Source organism: Rattus norvegicus, chromosome 20 (assembly GCF_036323735.1).
Source record: "Rattus norvegicus strain BN/NHsdMcwi chromosome 20, GRCr8, whole genome shotgun sequence".
Classification (NCBI taxonomy): domain Eukaryota; kingdom Metazoa; phylum Chordata; class Mammalia; order Rodentia; family Muridae; genus Rattus; species Rattus norvegicus.
The window spans coordinates 10707755-10726158 of NC_086038.1; the positions used below are offsets into that span (position 1 = coordinate 10707755).

The 18404-nt window shown below is 50.3% G+C and overlaps 1 protein-coding gene across 17 annotated transcripts in view; it reads left to right on the forward strand.

Annotated features, from left to right (window-relative positions):
- The window catches only part of Trpm2 (transient receptor potential cation channel, subfamily M, member 2), a 49606-nt gene that overhangs the window by 4565 nt on the left and 26637 nt on the right, over positions 1–18404 (forward strand). For 16 of the 17 annotated variants that reach the window (XR_005497198.2, XR_005497200.1, XR_005497201.1 and 13 more), the window contains exons 4-12: positions 4793–4961; positions 7757–7937; positions 8986–9152; positions 10607–10787; positions 12442–12503; positions 13448–13648; positions 15334–15436; positions 17689–17810; positions 18003–18356. Coding sequence is in view for 14 of the 17 variants with exons in the window: in XM_039098555.2 (XP_038954483.1) it covers positions 4793–4961; positions 7757–7937; positions 8986–9152; positions 10607–10787; positions 12442–12503; positions 13448–13648; positions 15334–15436; positions 17689–17810; positions 18003–18356 (1540 nt within the window). In the remaining 3 variants the exon portion in view is untranslated. Of the gene's footprint in view, positions 1–4792; positions 4962–7756; positions 7938–8985; positions 9153–10606; positions 10788–12441; positions 12504–13447; positions 13649–15333; positions 15437–17688; positions 17811–18002; positions 18357–18404 lie in introns of those variants that run through there. The other variant, XM_039098560.2, reaches the window with a different exon arrangement.

Sequence of the window (18404 nt, forward strand, 5' to 3'; positions counted from 1 at the left end):
CTCAGCCAGGGCCAGGGAAAGAGTATCTGATGTTCATGCCAGGCTGAGAATCCCCAAGTCTACCCATCTCATCTCAGGAGACACTTGTGGAGCATGTCCAGGCCGTCTCCTTTATGCCCCTAAGAGTCTCCCGGGGTGTGGAATGCACTCTGTGGCTAGGTCAGCCTAGGACAGAGGGCCAGATGACCTGCCCAGGGACCTGTCCAGAGTCTGGCTGTAGCCGAGTGGCAGCAACGTACAGATCAAGCCTAGTGGGTCAGGGCTCTGTTACCTGTCTTTAGAGCTTCTTGATCTCCAAAGAATCGGGGAACCAGGAACTGTAGGGTCTTAATAGTCAGAGGGAGGTGGATCTCTGAGTTTGAGGCCAACCTGGTCTACAGAGAAAGTTCCAGGACAGCCAAGGCTATACAGAGAAACCCTGTCTTAAAACAAAACAAAACAAAACAAAACAATCCCTGCAAGCCAAAAGTTCCCAGAGTCTCCTCTAGAGTGGGGGCAGGGAATGAAGAAATAGAGACAGAAACTCCCAAACCCAGCAGTGGCAGGGAGATATGACTGCCTCCCCTAGCTCAGCCATCTTCTTCTGCTTGTCTGGGTTGCAGACTCCATCTGGTTTTTGCCTCAGCTGTACCCCGTCTTTTGTAAGACTCAGTATATTGTGCCTCTGTCTCTCCTCTTTTCGTGCAGGGCTTCTATTGTATGCGTTCAACTTTTCATTTGAAAATAAGTACAGATTTAAAGGAAAGATATGCCAGGCCCAAAGCATAGGCCACCACTGCTGGCTTGGCTTACAAGGGATCTTAAGGAACACTTGTGTGGCCTCCCTTTGTGGCTGGCATTAGTTGAACAGCAGGGACAGACCCCTGAGTAAGGCCTGCGTGTGGTATCTTGGCCTAATGATGCCAGGGATCCCACCAGGCAATGCCATCCCTCTCGTCTTTGGTAAAATGAGCTTTCATACCCCCCGTGGTGTTCTCCATCCTGGTCCAGAACAGGATGCTCTGCTCTGTGTGGTGCTGTTATCAACAGTGAGAGTTCAGTCTCGGTCAGAGTGCGCTTGGCTTGTGCCCATTCACCAGCCACATAGCATGTGCAACCACTGGCACAGGATGCACACAGTTCTGTTCCCACAGAGATGGCCTTGTACTTCCCCTTGTGGTAACAGACACCACACACACACACACACACACACACACACACACACACACACACACACACACACTTTTTTCTCACCCTCTAGCAACTAATAATCCAGTCTTCACATAAACATCTATAGATTTGACCTTTGGAGAATGCCATTAAAATGGAGTCATGGGGTTGGGGATTTAGCTCAGTGGTAGAGTGCTTGCCTCAGCTCCAGCTCTGGGAAAAAAAAAGACAAAATAGAATGGAGTCATATGCCTCTCGGTCTGTGTCACACACAGTGGGACCTGTGCCCTCTAATAGGTAGCCCTTGAGATCCACTGACTCTTTTACTGTTAAACAATTCTCTAGTTGTATATATTTGAGGTGATACTTTGTAAATAATGACTAGGTTCTTTTTTTGTTTGTTTGTTTGGTTTGTTTTTTTAAACCCCCATGTCAGTCTCTTTGCTCTCCTCTCTGTCTCTGTCTCTCTCTGTCTCTGTCTCTCTCTCTGTCTCTGTCTCTCTGTCTCTCTCTGTCTCTCTGTCTCTCTCCCTCCCTCTCTCCCTCTCTCTCTTTTCCCCTCTCTCCCACCCATAGACTCACAGATCTTCCTGCTTCTGCCTTCCCAGTGCTGGGACTAAAGGCATCATACTCCTGGTGTAGTCTCGACTTATCAATGGGTATATTTAGATCATTTGTGTTTAATAGAATTGTTGCTGCATTCTGGCTTAAGTCTGCCATTTTGTTTCTGTTTTCTGTTTTCTTTCTGTTTCACTTCAGCTTCTTTGTGGCTGCTGTGGCTATGAAAGTTACACAACAAAGTGTGTCATCATCCAGGAGTGTTGACATGCTGAGAGTAGCAGTAGACTGTAGAAATACCTCCTTCCACCTCTCCTCACTTACAATGGTTGAGAATTCCACGTTTGACCCAGTTCAACCATCCACATAATTTTAAAAGCTCAAGAGAAATGAGTTGTACTGATTCTCTTTACGTCTTCATATTCCTCCTCTTGGTATTCACAATGTCTTCATTTGTGCTTTCACTTTTGATTAAACATTTTAAAAAACCAAACAGAGGTTGGGGATTTAGCTCAGTGGTAGAGCGCTTGCCCAGCAAGAGCAAGACCCTGGGTTCAGTTCTCAGCTCCGGGCGGGGAGGGGGGGGGGTAAAAAACCAAACAGAATGTCTTATAGTCCAGGTTGGCCTTGAACTCCCTATGTAGCTGAGGGTGACCTTGAATTTAAGATCTCCCTGCTTTAGATCCTGGATACTTGGGTCACAGGGGTACATCACAGTGCCTGGTTCATGCAATGCTGGAGACTGGACCCAGGCCTTTGAGCATGCTAGGAAGCACCCTGCTAACTGAGCTACATCTGCACGCCCTCCCACTTTAGCCATCCCTTCGAGTTGTTCATCGGTTGACAAACCTCCTTAATGGTCATTCAGCTAAAAGCATCCCTTGCCAGCTGGCTTCATTCCTGAAGGATAGTTTAGCTGGCTATAGAATTCTGGGTTGTAGTTTTTAGTCTCTCAGCACTGACTCTCCTTATGGTTTCCATAGCTTCTAATAATAAGTATGCTGTTTTTAAGCTGGCTGTGGTGGCACACACCTTCAATTCCAGCACTTGGGAGGTAGAGGCAGGTGAATCTCTATTGGGCTATAGAGATGGCTTAGCAGTTTCGAGCACCTGCTGCTCTTTCAAAGTACCAGGATTGGGGCTGGAGAGATGGCTCAGCAGTTAAGAGCACTGGCTGCTCATCCAGAGGTCCTGAGTTCAAGTCCCAGCAACCACATCGTGGCTCACAACCATCTGTAATAATATCTGGTTCCCTCTTCTGTCTGATGCTCTCTTCTGTCATGCGGGCATACATGTAAATAGAATGCTCATGTACATCAGTAAACAAATTAAAAAACCCACAAAAACAAAGCACCACGGCTCAATTCCTAGATCCCACACGGTGTCTCATCTCTGTTTCTAGCTCCAGTTCCAGGAACACAAATTCCTTCTTCTGGCCTATTTGGGTATCAGGCACATATGCATGCACGGGAGAGAAATTAGCAGGTGCCGTTTCTGTCTTGCTGATGTCAAGCACTTTTTCTTCTTTGGTTTTGGAAGTTTTTTTTTTTTTTTAAGATTTACTTATTTTATGTTTATGAGTACACTGTAGCTGTCTTCAGACACACCAGAAGAGGGCATCGGATCCCGTTACAGATGGTTGTGAGCCACCATGTGGTTGCTGGGATTTGAACTCCTCCTTACATTGTTTGTTGCTTATTCAGCCTCTGGAATCTGTAGATTTGTTTGCTTGTTTGTTTGTTTTTGTTTGTTTAAAGCAAATTGTAAGAGCCCAGGTAAGGAGGCTGTGAACTTACTCTGAACTACGGATGGGGCAGCGAACAGGATGTTCTTCCCACAAGGTGGCCTTCTAGAGAGAATTGTATGAACCATGAGAAGGGCATCATCTCTGAGGGGAAGGCAAAGGCCTGTGAGGATTATTCTTGTTCTGTTTCCTTTTCCCACATGACCAAAGATGATAAGACAGAACACCAGATGTATTCCCTCTTTGGGCTTATCCTCACTTAAGTTAGCTGTAAGCTTCACCTCCTGTTTTATTTGTTTTAAATAACGATGATAAGAAATGCTTTGCCTGCTCCACCTTTGAGCTCAAATACGTTGAGTTTCCTGGTTACTTCAAGCAGATCTTTGGCATTTCCTTCGATCCATGGGTCAACAGGAAGTCTAGGGCATTCTTCCTTTACCTGGCTTTATCAGTCTTGTCTTATCTTTTCCCTCTGGGTTTCTGATGGCCCTGCAGGTCTCAGAAACTCTGGGTCTGTGTGTTTTTTTTTTTCTTTTTTCTTTTTTTCAGGGCTGGGGATCGAACCCATGACCTTGTGCTTCCTAGGCAAGCACTCTACCACTGAGCCAAATCCCCAACCCCTGGGTCTGTGTGTTTATATTCTGGTTTACTTTCTCTTTTGGTCATTCCCTTTTGCAGAGTTGAGTGTTCCAGTTGTTCTCTCTGTCTTTCTGGAAGCTTCGGTTGGCGTCCGGGGTGGTTTTAGTCACTCACAGAAGCTTTTTTTTTCTATTCTTTTTTTCGGAGCTGGGGACCGAACCCAGGGCCTTGCGCTTGCTAGGCAAGCGCTCTACCACTGAGCCAAATCCCCAACCCCACAGAAGCATTTTTAACCTGGATGCTTTAAAATCCTCGTCAGATGACTCCCACACCTGTGCTATCCTGGTGTGGGTGGCTGCCCTAGCCTGCTTTCTCGGTGTGACTGATGATTTTTCTAGCTTTTGAGTTTTTCTGGCCCTGAACCCTGTCTGAGGGAGGGAGGAAGGGAGGGAGGGACAGAACCTCATCGTTGCCACACAGGAAAAGTTCAAAGTTCTAGCCTAATGTCTCCTTTGACCTCACTGCCTATCCTTATTTGGCTCCTTGCTGATGCCACCTGGCTGGGAGGGTAACGGTGCCTCGTACCCACTGCCCACATGGCCCCTTGACACCCAGGAGGGGTACCTTGTCACTGTTGGGTGAGATGAATGTCATGATTCTCTTCTGGTCTCCCTGATGTCCCATTAGAGAGCACCAGTGCCCTTTCATTCCCATGACAGCCCTTGGTATCGTCACAGGAGGTAACCCTTGGTGTCTTCACAGGAAGGTAGTGTGTGAGTGTGGTTACACCCACGAGCAGCACATTGAAGTGGCCATCAAGCCTCACACCTTCCAGGGCAAGGAGTGGGACCCAAAGAAACACGTCCATGAGATGCCTACAGATGCCTTTGGTGACATTGTCTTCACCGGCCTGAGCCAGAAAGTGGGGAAGGTGGGTTCCGTCATTCTCACGCTTCATCGTGTTGGCTTTTGGGACACCGTAGCAGGCTTCCTGGTCGGGGTATGGCGGGGGAGAATGAGGAGCAGTAGGAGTCTAGGTGTATGGAGTCCACTCTACATGGGGGGGGGGGTGCTCCCTGCTCACAGGAGGCTTGCGAGCTGAGGGGAGAGTGTAAGGCGTCCTAGGGGAGGAGTGAGCTAGTTCTGAAGGGTCCGCTCTCTGTTTGGGTCTAAGGCATCAGGACCTGGCGCAGCTGTGGTGGGGGTGAGGTCTCTGGAAGGGAGGGGGGAGAAGGAAATGTCCAGGGTGAAGAGCCCAGGCAGGAGCCACCACAGCTGGCTGAGCAAGGCTACCTTGGACAGGAGGTGGTACAGGTAGGTACAGAGGGAGGTGTAGAGAGAATCTCCTATAAACATTACCTGTCAATAAAAAAAGCCAATGACCAGTGAGCTGAGGTAGGACACTGGCAGGAAGAGAGAGAATTCTGGGAAATGGTAAGAGATAAAAGAGAGACGCTGAGAGATGCTGAGAGACGCTAGAGGGGACAGACGGAGAAGACGGAGATAAGCCAGCAGGGAGACACTGAGATTTAAAGAACCGGGCTGTGACTGTAGGACCACAGGGTAGACAGAGAAGAGTTTAAATGGGGGTAACTAAGTTACGAGCTCGTCACGGGGTGAGCCCAAGCTTATGGCCTAGGCTTTTATAATAAATATTTAGTCTCAGAGTTATCATTTCAGAAGCAGGAGTGGGAAGGAAACACAGATATAGTATTTTAACAAGAAGGTCCTGTCACCTGGCCTCAGGTAAGGAAGAGAGGCATGGAGAGGTGTCGCTTCTTACTCAAAGCTATAACAGGCAGAGCAAGGGTGGGTTTGCAGCCAATCGAACCCCGGGCCAGGCTCCTAACCTGACAGTTTGTTTCCTCAAGGGCAGTGACAGAGACAGTCCCAAGCCAGGGACACCTAGTGGTGGGGGATAGTACTCATGTCCCACCAGTGACTAGGATACCTGTTGAGAACCATAAGGCATGTCCTGACCCCAATGAGTGTGTGTGAACCCACCTGTGATAAAAGGCAGTTTCTAGAGGAAGAAGGGCTTATTCTGGCTTATGGCCAGCATGGTGGAGAAGACATGTGGCGTAAGAGGAGCTCAAAGTTATGGGTGTAAGACTGCTGGCTGCATCTTGGTAGGCTGAGATAGGTAGAGAGATATATAGGAGATAAGAAGATGTGAGTGAGGTTTTCACCTTTGTCTTAGTTAGGGTTTCATTGCTGTGAAGAGACACCGTGACCAAGACAACTCTCATAAAGGACATTTAATTGGAGTTAGTTTACAGGTTCAGAGGTTCAGTCCAGTGTCATCATGGTGGGAAGCATGGTAGTGTCCAGGCAGCCATGGTGCTGGAGAAGGAGCTGAGAGTTCTACGTCTTGACCTGAAGGTAGCCAGGAGGAGACTGCCTCCCGTAGGCAGCTAGGAGAGGCTCTGATTCCACACTTGATGGAGGTTAGGCATAGGAGACCTTAAGGCCCCCCCCCTACAGTGACACACTTCCTCCAACAAGGCCACACCTCCTAATAGTGCCACTCTCTATGGCCAAGCATTCAAACATATGAATCTATGGGGGCCATTCCTATTCAAACCACCCCAACCCTAAGACCTGCTCCCCATTGACCAGCAACCCACTTGCTCCAGCTAGATGCCACCACCAAAAGGTTCCACAGTGTCTTCAACAGGAGACCAGAGGTTCGAACACATGAGCCTGTGGGAGAACATTTCGTGTTTAAAACTTTAGTGCCTTCAGTGTGGATCTACAACCCCCTTTCTTCTGTACAGACATACGCACGCACACACAGGGGACAGGGGATGGGGGACAGGGGAGGGGGAGGGGGAGATGGGAGAGAATAGAAGGGATAATGAGGGGGGAGAGGGGAGTGGGAGGGGAGGAGGGGAGGGGGAAGAGGAAAGGGGGATCGAGAGGGGGAGAGGGAAGAGAACAGAGAGAGGAGGAGAGTAGGAGGAGAGAATAAAGGAGAAGAGGAGGGGGAGGGGAGGGGGAGGGGAAGCAGGGGAAAGAGTCCACCATGGCTCAGGGTGTTCTGGAGTGTGAAGCCAGGGAATTGCCACTTCCCACCCCCACCCTTTCCTGGAGGGTAGGAAATGTGTACACAGAGCAGGGCCAAACTTGAAACCCAGTGACAGTTCAGGGGTCAGCAGCAGAGTTCTGCCAGTCCTGGGAGCAGGAAATAAATGGGGTGGAGGCAAAACCATATGGAGGAACCAGTGCCAGGGTGACATAAGGAAGCAGGGAAGGTCTGCTTAGGGTGCTCCCTAAGCATAAAGGATGAGGGAAGAGAAAGCGTGTGGGGGTCAGGGGAGCTGGACCTGGGGCTTCGTAAGGAATAGTTTGGCTTTACCTAGGGAGGCCCCATTGTACTTGAATCTCTCCTCTGGGCCTCACCTTCTTCCCTTTCCTCTTACAACTCGTGTCTTGATTAGACCCTGTGGCTACTTTTCCTTCTGGGTGTTAACTCAAGAAGGTGTTCAGCCCCGGGCTGAGCAGGCAGGGCTCAGGTGGCCACACTCCCTGTCGAGAGTGAACAGAACAACCATCCTTTCAGGGAATCCTCACCGGCCCCTGCAGGCTTCCCTTTCTGTCCCTTGCTCAGTCCCCTTGCCCTCCAAGATGCCCTCACTGTCTCCTGCAGGGTGTCCCTGTGCCTTGTAAAGTTCCCTTGCAGTGTCCCCTACCAAGTGCCCTCACCAGTGTGCGCTTCCCCTGCAGTATGTCCGACTCTCCCAGGACACGTCGTCCATTGTCATCTACCAGCTTATGACACAGCACTGGGGCCTGGATGTCCCCAGCCTCCTCATCTCTGTGACCGGTGGGGCCAAGAACTTCAACATGAAGCTGAGGTTGAAGAGCATCTTCCGGAGAGGCCTGGTTAAGGTGGCCCAAACCACGGGTGAGTGAGTGCTGAGGCCTTCCCAGGCCGTGGGTGCATGAAGGGATCTCTGGGGATCTGGAAAACTCTTGGGGGTAGCTGAATGCACACCCCAGCCTGGGCTAGATTTCTCGGGTCCCTCATCTATAGACAGCACTTCCTTCTTGCCATTTATTGCTCTGATGCCCTCTAGCCAACTGTCGTGTGCTAATGTGCTAGATTAAAAAAGAAAGATTTATTTTTACTTAGAGCCTTTGTGGGTGCATGCATGTGCACTTATGTGCATGTGGGTGCATGTATGTGCACTTATATGCATGTGGGTGCATGCATGTGCACTTATGTGCATGTGGGTGCATGCATGTGTGTGTGTACATGTATGTGAATACTACACGTGTTCAGATGCCTGTGGAGGGCAGAGGGGGGACATTGGATCCCCTTGGAGCTGAAGTTATAGGTGGTTGTGAGCCTCTCAACATGGCTGCTAGGAACAGAACTTAGGTTCTCTGGAAGAGCAGTCAGTACTGTTTACTACAGAGCTATCTCTTCAGGCCCTAGATTTTATTTAATGTCCACATCACATGCGGCTTCAAGGCACTGATTTCAGAGGTCTGGCCAGCACTGTCTATTGAGCTAAGCACCCAAACAATGGCCGAAGGGCCTTGACTTATGTAGCATGTATGCACTTGGCTCAGGGAGCTGGGGAGGCAGATTGTCATCTGTGGGGAGGAGGGCTGAGGGATGGACACCATCTACCACTCTCTGGGTCACAAACGCCGAAGGAAGCTGACGAATAGGAGACTCAGACCCTGTATGCTCCTCAGCCTGAGACGGAGAAGACAGAGGTGCAGGAGAGACTTGGAGAGAGAAGATGATGGCCTTTGTTTCCCATTCTTTCCCATCACCATCTTTGTAACATGGGGAGCTCAGGTCCCAGAAAGGCATCAGGAAGATACTATCACTGTATAGTGTTTCCTCCTTAATCCTGCTTTGGAGATATAGCTGCCAAGGTACTTGAGAGTCTGAGGATGAGTCCATGTAGGATTAGCATGACCTGTCTCTCCTTCCCAAGGGGCCTGGATCATCACTGGGGGTTCCCACACCGGTGTGATGAAGCAGGTGGGCGAGGCGGTACGGGACTTCAGCCTAAGCAGCAGCTGCAAAGAAGGCGACGTCATCACCATCGGCATAGCCACGTGGGGCACCATCCACAACCGTGAGGCACTGATCCATCCCATGGTGAGTAGCCATTCCAGAGTGGATCTGGCTTGGAGGAGGAAGGCCAGGGGCAGAGGGAGAGGAGTGCAGGGAACCTATTGGATGACAGCATGGGTGTTGAGGGAGGGAAGGGCACAGTGAGCGGGGTGGACAGCTAACATGGACTGACTGTATAAGAAGTATCCAAGTGCTGGTTATTACTACATGGGAGTACATCCCAAGAGTTGCTTTGATGAAAAATGAGCTTCAAGGAAGGGAGTGACTGACCAAGACCACACAGCCAGCAAATATTGGGGTCAGATTGAGCCAGGCTCTGACCCCAAAACCTGAGCTTTTAGCTCTGAACCTTTATGCTCAGAGGCTTCCAGCCTGGAGTTCCATGGGGCAGCGGTTTCTGGCAGTCAGCAGCAAGTTGGGCTGCCCTTTCATGCTACTCCCCAAGCTTGGCCTAGCAGCTCCTTAAGAATGGAGACTTCAGGGTTGGAGAGATGGCTCAGTGGTCAAGAGCACTGACTGCTTTTCCAGAGGTCCTGAATTCAATCTCCAGCAACCACATGGTGGCTCACAAACTCTGTAATGGGGTCCGATGCCCTCTTCTGGAATGTCTGAAGACAGTGACAGTATACTCACATATATAAAATAAATAACTCTTTAAAAAAAAAAAAGGAGACTTCAGTTGGGTAACTTGGTTAACCAAGCCGGATTTTCTAAAGATACATTGGGTCCGTCCTAATGAGGACATTCACAGCCAGGGAAGTCTGGGGACATCATGGTCTGTGACTAGGGAGTGATAAGAGTATGCCTGTCTCAGTGTGCAGTCCCCCGGGCTCAGTGACCCTTTGTCAGACATAGTCATGATCTTTCTCTTGTGTCTTAAATCATGGAGTGCATCCCTGGGCATGGGGGGGGGACCAACTGTTCTGTCTTGCACACCCATTTTTTGGTGTAAGACTGAGGCTAAGGGGAGCCGGGGGTGTTCCAAGTTGAGAACCCTTCTGGTCATTATGCTGTTCCCTGCTCTGTGGACAGTGGAGACGGTGGTGCCTTGTCCGGTAGCATCTCCCAGGTAAGTAGCCTCTTTGGGGTGCTGTAAAACACAACCACACACCTGGTTGCACAGAGCGACTACAATTAGAAGTCACTCTCCCACACAGCAGGACGCCATATCACTCGGTCCTGACAAAAACGAGTTATATTATTCTGGGGCTCTGATGGGACCCTTCCTGTCCCTTTAACTATTGGTGCGTCTGGGAGTCCAGACAAACCTCGCTAATCGTCTCATGTTGAGATCCTTAACAACGTAGCTGCAACGGCCGTTTCTCCAAATATGGGAACTCCAGCTGACTTTCGGTTTTAGGGATTGGTGTCTTTGAGGGTCATTATCCAAGCTATTAGTCCCCTAACCCTTTCCAGAATACAGATATGACTTTAAAAAAAAATAAACCCAATGTGTGTGACTTCTCTGTCATCCCCAGGGAGGCTTCCCCGCTGAGTACATGCTGGATGAGGAAGGCCAAGGGAACCTGACCTGCCTGGACAGCAACCACTCCCACTTCATCCTGGTGGATGATGGGACCCACGGGCAGTATGGTGTGGAGATTCCGCTGAGGACTAAGCTGGAGAAGTTCATATCGGAGCAAACGAAGGAAAGAGGGGGTAAGTGTGCATGCTCCTAAGGGAATCTGGGGCAGAGAGAAGAGAGGCTGGCTCTGTGTCAGAGCCACAGCTGGCTGTGACAGGCATAGTTCATGGCGGTGAGATCGCAACACGACTGTATTCGTTTCCCCGGGTCCCTGAATGCTTCTTCATGGGGACCTGACTTCTCTTGCTGCTTCAGTCAGCAGACGGATATCAGTGTAGGCTTGGCTGTTGGCTGTTGGCTGTCAGTTATTTTAATAGGACATTCGACATTTTCAATTAGAGATGGCTTCAGGCTGTGTCTTAGTCAGAGTTTCTGTTGCTGCAACAAAACACCAGGATCAAGAAGCAAGTTGGGGAGGAAAGGGTTTATTCAGCTTCCACTCCCCCATTGCTGTTCATCACCAAGGGAAGTCAGGACAGGAACTCACGCAGGTCAGAAAGCAGGAGCTGATGCAGAGGCCATGGAGGGATGTAATTTACTGGCTTGCTCCCCCTGGCTTGCTCAGCTTGCTTTCTTATAGAACCCAGGACCACCAGCCCAGGGATGTCACCACCCACAATGACCCCTCTCATCCTTGATCACTAATTGAGAAAAATGCCTTACAGCTGGGTCTCATGGAGGCATTTCCTCAAGGGAGGCTCCTTTCTCTGTAATAACTCCAGCTTGTGTCAAGTTGACGCACAAAACCAACCAGTACAGGCTGCGAAATGGGAGCAGGTGACAGGCAGACCTCACGGTTTGACCTCAGTTGCCTGTGAGGAGAGGGATGGGAGCACCCAGTGTGTGAGGTGAGGAGAGAACACAGAGCATAGGAAGGAGGCTTCCAGCTCAGCACGTGTTTGGAATGGTGCCGGGCAGCAGATGTCAAGCTTCTTTGTGCTTCTTGAAACAGGGTCCCCACTGGGGTTGGGCACCCTGCCCTCTAATCACCTCCCCAGGTCTGATGGCGTTTCCACTAAGTTCCTAGGGGATCTGTAATCTCTTTAGGCTCCACACTGGGGGAGCACTGCTTGGGGGAGCACTGCTTGGAGTAGGAAGTGTGTGAAGGCAGGTACCCGTGTTGGCCCTGGGTGCGGGAGGGAACTCCATATGTCACCTCCATTTCCTGCCTTCTGGGTGGGGTTGAATAGAAGGGGAGAAGACTCACGATGTGTGCCCTCATGCCCCCAGTCCATGCAGGGTGGGTCCGTCCCTTCCTAGAGGATCTTTGAGCCAGCCTGGACTTTGAGGCACCATGAAAAGAGCAGCAGAGAAAAGGCAGGCTGGCTAGAGTGGTCTACTGGGTAGAGGGGATGGAGTTCTGTTCTTCCCTCTTCTGTACAATTCAATCAGGATGGGGAAGGATACAGGTGGAAGGTTGGCCTGGGTAGTCAGGTGCAGGAGTCCCTGCTGTGATAGATGCAGGGGTAGGCGCAGGGGTGGGGTGAGTGGGCAGGAGCAGGGAGAAGGGTTGGGGAAGCAGGGGTGCAGCAAACGACCAGGTGGTCTTGGGTTTGCTTCATCCTCCCGTCCCCAGGCATGGTTTCTCTTTGTAGTCCTGGCTGTCCTGGAACTCACTCTGTAGACCCGGGTGACTAGGGTGGAGGTGGTTGGGTGGAGGGAGAGGACTCAAAGGGTAGGTCTGCGCTTTCCCCAACTTGCCTTCACGTGGGCTCCGTGTCTGTCTAGGTGTGGCCATTAAGATCCCCATTGTCTGCGTGGTGTTGGAGGGTGGCCCTGGCACTCTGCATGTGAGTACTCGATGCTGTGCAGTGTGGGGCTCAGGTGCTGCTGTGGAGGGAGGGCTGGAAGAGGCTGGAGGATTGAAAGGTGCTTTAGAGGGAGGACTGTTAGATGCTCTCAGGGAGGACTGGTAGATGCTCTGAGGGAGGACTGGCAGATGCTTTGCAGGAGGACTGGGAGGTGCTTTGGAGGGAGGACTGGGAGGCGCTTTGGAGGGAGGACTGGGAGGCGCTTTGGCTAGAATCTGGTGCTATCACTGAGAACACACATGGCATGCTGTCCTCAGGATATGGAGGAGAAAGAATTCACCACAGGACAGGGATGTTTCTGGGTGGGAGAAGAGGCACATGGTGGACAGACCCTCCTGTGGGAGAGGTGGTTGGCTTTAGCTCAGGTCATGGTGGGTCTGTTGGCTCTCTTTCTTCCCCAGAACCTCTCCAGAAGCCCTCCACCCAGTGTCCCAGGCACTAGTCTCTGAGAACAGGCCCCAGCCCCAGTCCAGTTCCATGGGGTTTTCCTCATGGTATTGGTATCCCTTGGGTTTTGGTCATTCTGGATCCACACAGCATCCCTATGAGTGTGTCTGGTCCATGGGTATGCCATGAACCCTTTTTACTAACTGGTATTGGGTGTTGACTGACACCTGAGTCAGGTGTATCAGTTGTACATTCCTTGTGTCTTAGCATCAGCTCTCTGGTGTGTACCAAACCAGCAAGAGCTTCCAGAAAGTTCCAGCACCATAGGTGCACTCTGGTAGCAAATGAGATGTGACCTTAGCTGCTATTTTTTTTTCCGGAGCTGGGGACCGAACCCAGGGCCATGCACTTGCTAGGCAAGCGCTCTACCACTGAGCTAAATCCCCAACCCCCCTTAGCTGCTATTGAATAACGTTCTACTCCGAGTTTGTGAGACCCGGGTGAGGACTCTGGCCAGCTCACACTCGGTTTTGCAGACCATCTACAACGCCATCACCAATGGCACACCCTGCGTGATAGTGGAGGGCTCCGGCCGAGTGGCTGACGTCATCGCTCAGGTGGCCGCTCTGCCCGTCTCTGAGATCACCATCTCCCTGATCCAGCAGAAGCTCAGCGTCTTCTTCCAGGAGATGTTTGAGACTTTCACCGAAAACCAGATTGTGGAATGGACCAAAAAGGTGAGGCTCCTATGCATACGGTCACCAGGCTGACTCCCAGACACGACAGGACTCCAGAGACCCAAAATGGGTCAGGCGGGGTGCATGATTGGATTTGCAGATGGAGGGAGGGGTTCTGAGCACCAGAAGAGGAGAGGAAACCTGGTTGGGCACTGGGAGTTGAAGAATGTGACAGAGAGCATGCCGAGGGAGAACTGGGGCTTGAACTCTGTTCATAGAATGCTAGGGTCCCTCTGGGACACCTCAGCTTGACAGTGCTGTTTTGGGACCCAGAGTCTGTTGGACAAGAAGGGTGTGGTACTTGGGGAGGGCCAGGAAGCACAGAGGGATCTCGGCTGAGTTGCTGGCAGCAGAGAAACTTATTGGCCACAGCAGCAAGTGGTCTAACCTTGTCTCCTCATAAGAGCACTAAGGGGGTGACCTCAGAAGTTATCCAGCTCCTTAGTCCAGAAGCTGGGTTTTGGGGTGGTGCCCTGATGAGACCTGCAGAGGAGGGTGTAGCTAGTGTCTACACTTTTGGTATATCCCCTGCAAGGCTGGCCGAGTCTCAGAGCTCCAAGCTCACACTCAGAGTTTTACTCACTAAGTAAACTTCTTGGGGTGAGTGTGAGCAGTGCTGGGCTTCAGTCCAGCTGAGTTTAGGTCCCACCAGCCATAGACCACAGGGATACCTGGAGCTAGCCACACCAGACTCATGGAGGAGCTTGGGTCGTGGCTTCAACAGTGGAAAATCAGGAACTCTCTGATTGGGTATCTTAGAGAAGCACAGAGACCTCATTTTAAATTTGCCAAGGATTCAGAGTGGCCTTGTTTGGTGTGGATGCTGTGATGGTTTGCATATGCTTGGCCCAGGGAGCGGCACTGTTAGGAGGTGTGGCCTTGTTGGAGTGGGCGTGGCCTTGTTGGAGTGGGCGTGGCCTTGTTGGATGTGGGCTTTAAGACCCTCATGCTAGCTGCCTGGAAGCCAGTCTTCCCCTAGCAGCCTTCAGATGAAGATGTAGAACTCTCAGCTCCTCCTGCCCCATGCCTGCCTGGATGCTGCCATGATCCTGTCTTGATGATAATGGACTGAACCTCTGAACTTGTAAGCCAGTCCCAATTAAAATGTTGTCCTTATAAGAGTTGCCTTGGTCATGGTGTCTGCTCACAGCAATAAAACCCTAGCTAAGATGGGTACTCTGTAGGATTATCCAGCAAGAAAACAATGTGAATTCTGTAAGCTCCTCATCTCCTTCCCTTACCTGCTTCCCCAGTCCTGAAGTCCTTTGCTTCCTTGCTGGGTGAGCTCTGAGCTGTTGGGCTGGCCAGGAGAGCCTTTTCTCAGCAACATTATAAATTATTCAGGCAATTCAGAGAACTGAATTTAATCTTTTTATCCAAAAGTTTTTTTTGTTACATTTTGTGTGTGTGTGTGTGTGTGTGTGTGTGTGTGTGTGTGTGTTCATGCTCACACACTGGTGCCACAATGCACATATTATGGGTGTCAGAGGATACTTTGTGTGAATCAGGTCTTTCTTCTACCATATGGGTCCTAGGAGATTGAAGTCAGGTCATCCGGCTTGGTGGCAAGTGCTCTTACTGTGCCTGTACCTGCCCAGTCTGGGGAGTCTGGCTCCTTGTTGGGTCCCCGATCCTTTTTGACCCCCTACCCCCACCCCAAGTTTCACTGAATCCATTTGCTGCAGATCCAAGATATTGTCAGGAGGCGGCAGCTGCTGACGGTCTTCCGGGAAGGCAAGGATGGTCAGCAGGATGTGGATGTTGCCATTCTGCAAGCTTTACTGAAAGGTGAGGCCAGGGTCAGGGTGAAAAGGGAGGGGGAGAGACCAAAACTTGTGGGTTCAGGATGAGGGTCAGCATCTCAGTCAGGTGTAGCAGCTGCCCTGCCACGCCCTGCACACCCCTGTCACCCAAGGTGCACAGCAAATTCTCAGTGAGATGAACTCAGTCACCCCACACCCAGCCCATTATGGTCAAGCTTTTCGGAGGCGATACATCTTGAGTGCAGCAAGGTGAGGTGACTGGCTTATCCCATACAAGGGAGTCTCAGTAAGATGCTATGCAGGGACTGGAGAGATGGCTCAGTGGTTAAGAGAACTGACTGCTCCTCCAGAGGTCCCAAGTTCAATTCCCAGCAGCACATGTTAGCTGGCAACCATCTGTAATGGGATCCGATGCCCTCTTCTGGTGTGTCTGAAGAGAGGGACAGTGTAGTCACATACATAAAATAAATAAATAAATCTTTAGAAAAGATAACTGCAGTTTTCTAATTAGAGGCTTTAGAAGGTGGAAGGCAGAGGGCTGCAAGGTAGGGGAGAAATTAAGATAATCTTAGATAAACAAGAACTAAGGAATTTGTAACCACTAACATTGAGAATTTGTAACCACTAGACCAGAGTTACAAGAAATCCTCAAGGGGGGGGCAGCAGAGAGAGCTGAAAGTTACTATCTCTTCTGTAGACAGTGATTCAAAGCCATATGAAGGAGTAAAGATTCCAAACAGGCAAAGTCACAAGCAGGGGAACACTTACAGTTGTAGCATTTGTTCTCCTCATCACATAAGAGGTTAAGACAGTAACAGTTACTAGGCTAAAAGTTAGTATTCTAAGCCACCTCTCTAGGCTCACGCTTGCAATCCCAGAACTTCAGAGCCTGAAGCAAGAGATTCACTGCCAAGTTCAAGGCCCGGCTGTGCTATATAATACTGGACGCGATGCAGAGTCTCAGTGTGCTTTCAGTATGTTTCTTCCTGATGTATTTCCTATGGCATGGAGCACGTTTCAAGGCCTCTGTTGCCTTTTTCTCTCCTCCTTGGTGACTGATAGGAGTCCTCTGTCAGACATTTGAAGTGCAAAGTCTTTCCTTGGTTTGTGGGTTGCAGCCACGTTTTCTTCAAGTGGCTTTGAAGAACAGAGGGATTAGCTTTCGTGGTTCACCAACTTTCCCTTTGTAGTTTGTGTTCTTTGTGTCCTGGCTTGGAACTCTGCCTGCCTCAAGAGGGCTGGTATTCACTTATGTCACTTTACACACCCAGCCCGTCTCAGCACCCTATTTTGTGGTACGTGGGGGCAGTGGGGGCAGGGGAAACACACACACACACACACACACACACACACACACGGTTAAAGCAGAAAACAAGCTTAGGAATGCTTGACTGTTATATGTTCCTGAGAATTTGGGTGGTATGGCTGCTGCAGAATGGAGACAAAGGAATTTTGTGTGTGTGTGTGTGTGTGTGTGTGTGTGTGTGTGTGTGTGTCTGTCTGTCTCTCTCTCTGTTTGTATGTGTCTATGTCTATATGCATGTGTATGTATGGTGTGTAAGTGTGTGTTTGTGTGTATGTGTGTATATGTGTGTGTGTTTATGTGTATATGTGTGTTTGTGTGTATGTGTGTGTCTGTCTGTCTCTCTCTCTGTTTGTATGTGTCTATGTCTATATGCATGTGTATGTATGGTGTGTATGTGTGTGTTTGTGTGTATGTGTATATATGTGTGTGTGTTTATGTGTATATGTGTGTTTGTGTGTATGTGTGTGTGTCTGTGTGTATATGTGTGTGTCTGTGTGTGTCTCTGTGTGTATGTTTATGTGTATGTGTGTGTCTATGCATGTGTACGTATATGTCTGTATGTTTGTGTATGTATGTGTGTGTCTGTGTGTGTCTGTATGTGTGCATGTGTGTGTGTGTGTGTGTGTGTGTGTTGGATTTTGGAATTCTGCTTTGCATGTTAATATAAACAAATGATTTTTAGAGCCCCGTATCTTCTCTTATCATGACTTATGCTGTGATCCACCTGTCACAGAGGGGCTTGGCATGTCTAGAAAGTGACCCAAAGTAGGGAGATAGGGCAAACTAAGAGATTCTGAGCCTAATTGGAGATTACAAAGTACTTCCCAAGGTGGGTGTCCTGGGAGGGTGTCAGCACTGAGCTCTGAGTTCACCTTGAAATCTTTATGGGAACTAGAATTCCTGGCCAATTCCTGAGCCTGGCACCAACCAAGCCTCAGGGAGAGGTACCTGACACACATTGTCACCCACAGCCTCTCGAAGCCAAGATCACTTCGGCCACGAGAACTGGGACCATCAGCTGAAGCTGGCCGTGGCCTGGAACCGTGTGGACATCGCCCGCAGTGAGATCTTCACCGATGAGTGGCAGTGGAAGGTGGGGTGTCGTGTGCAAATGGGGTGTGTGTGCGTTTCTGCAGGGTCCCAGTTTTGCTTTGGGACTTTGACCAGGGTGGGCTCGATCCTTCAGGACAGATATCCCACCAGCCTCTCTTAGGGGCCTGAGCTCAGAGTTCCAGGAGGTGCTGACTTAGTGTGAACGTCACTGAGCCCTGCTCCTCCCTCTCAGCCTTCAGACCTGCATCCCATGATGACGGCTGCCCTCATCTCCAATAAGCCTGAGTTTGTGAGGCTCTTTCTGGAGAACGGGGTGCGGCTGAAGGAGTTTGTCACCTGGGATACTCTTCTCTGCCTCTACGAGAACCTGGAGCCATCCTGCCTTTTCCACAGCAAGCTGCAGAAGGTGCTGGCAGAAGAGCATGAACGCTTAGCCTATGCATCTGAGACACCCCGGCTGCAAATGCACCATGTGGCCCAGGTGCTGCGTGAGCTCCTCGGAGACTCCACACAGCTGCTGTATCCCCGGCCCCGGTACACTGACCGGCCACGGCTCTCGCTGCCCATGCCACACATCAAACTCAACGTGAGTGCTGGGAATGTGGGTGTTAGTCATGCTGAAGCTGGAGTCAGC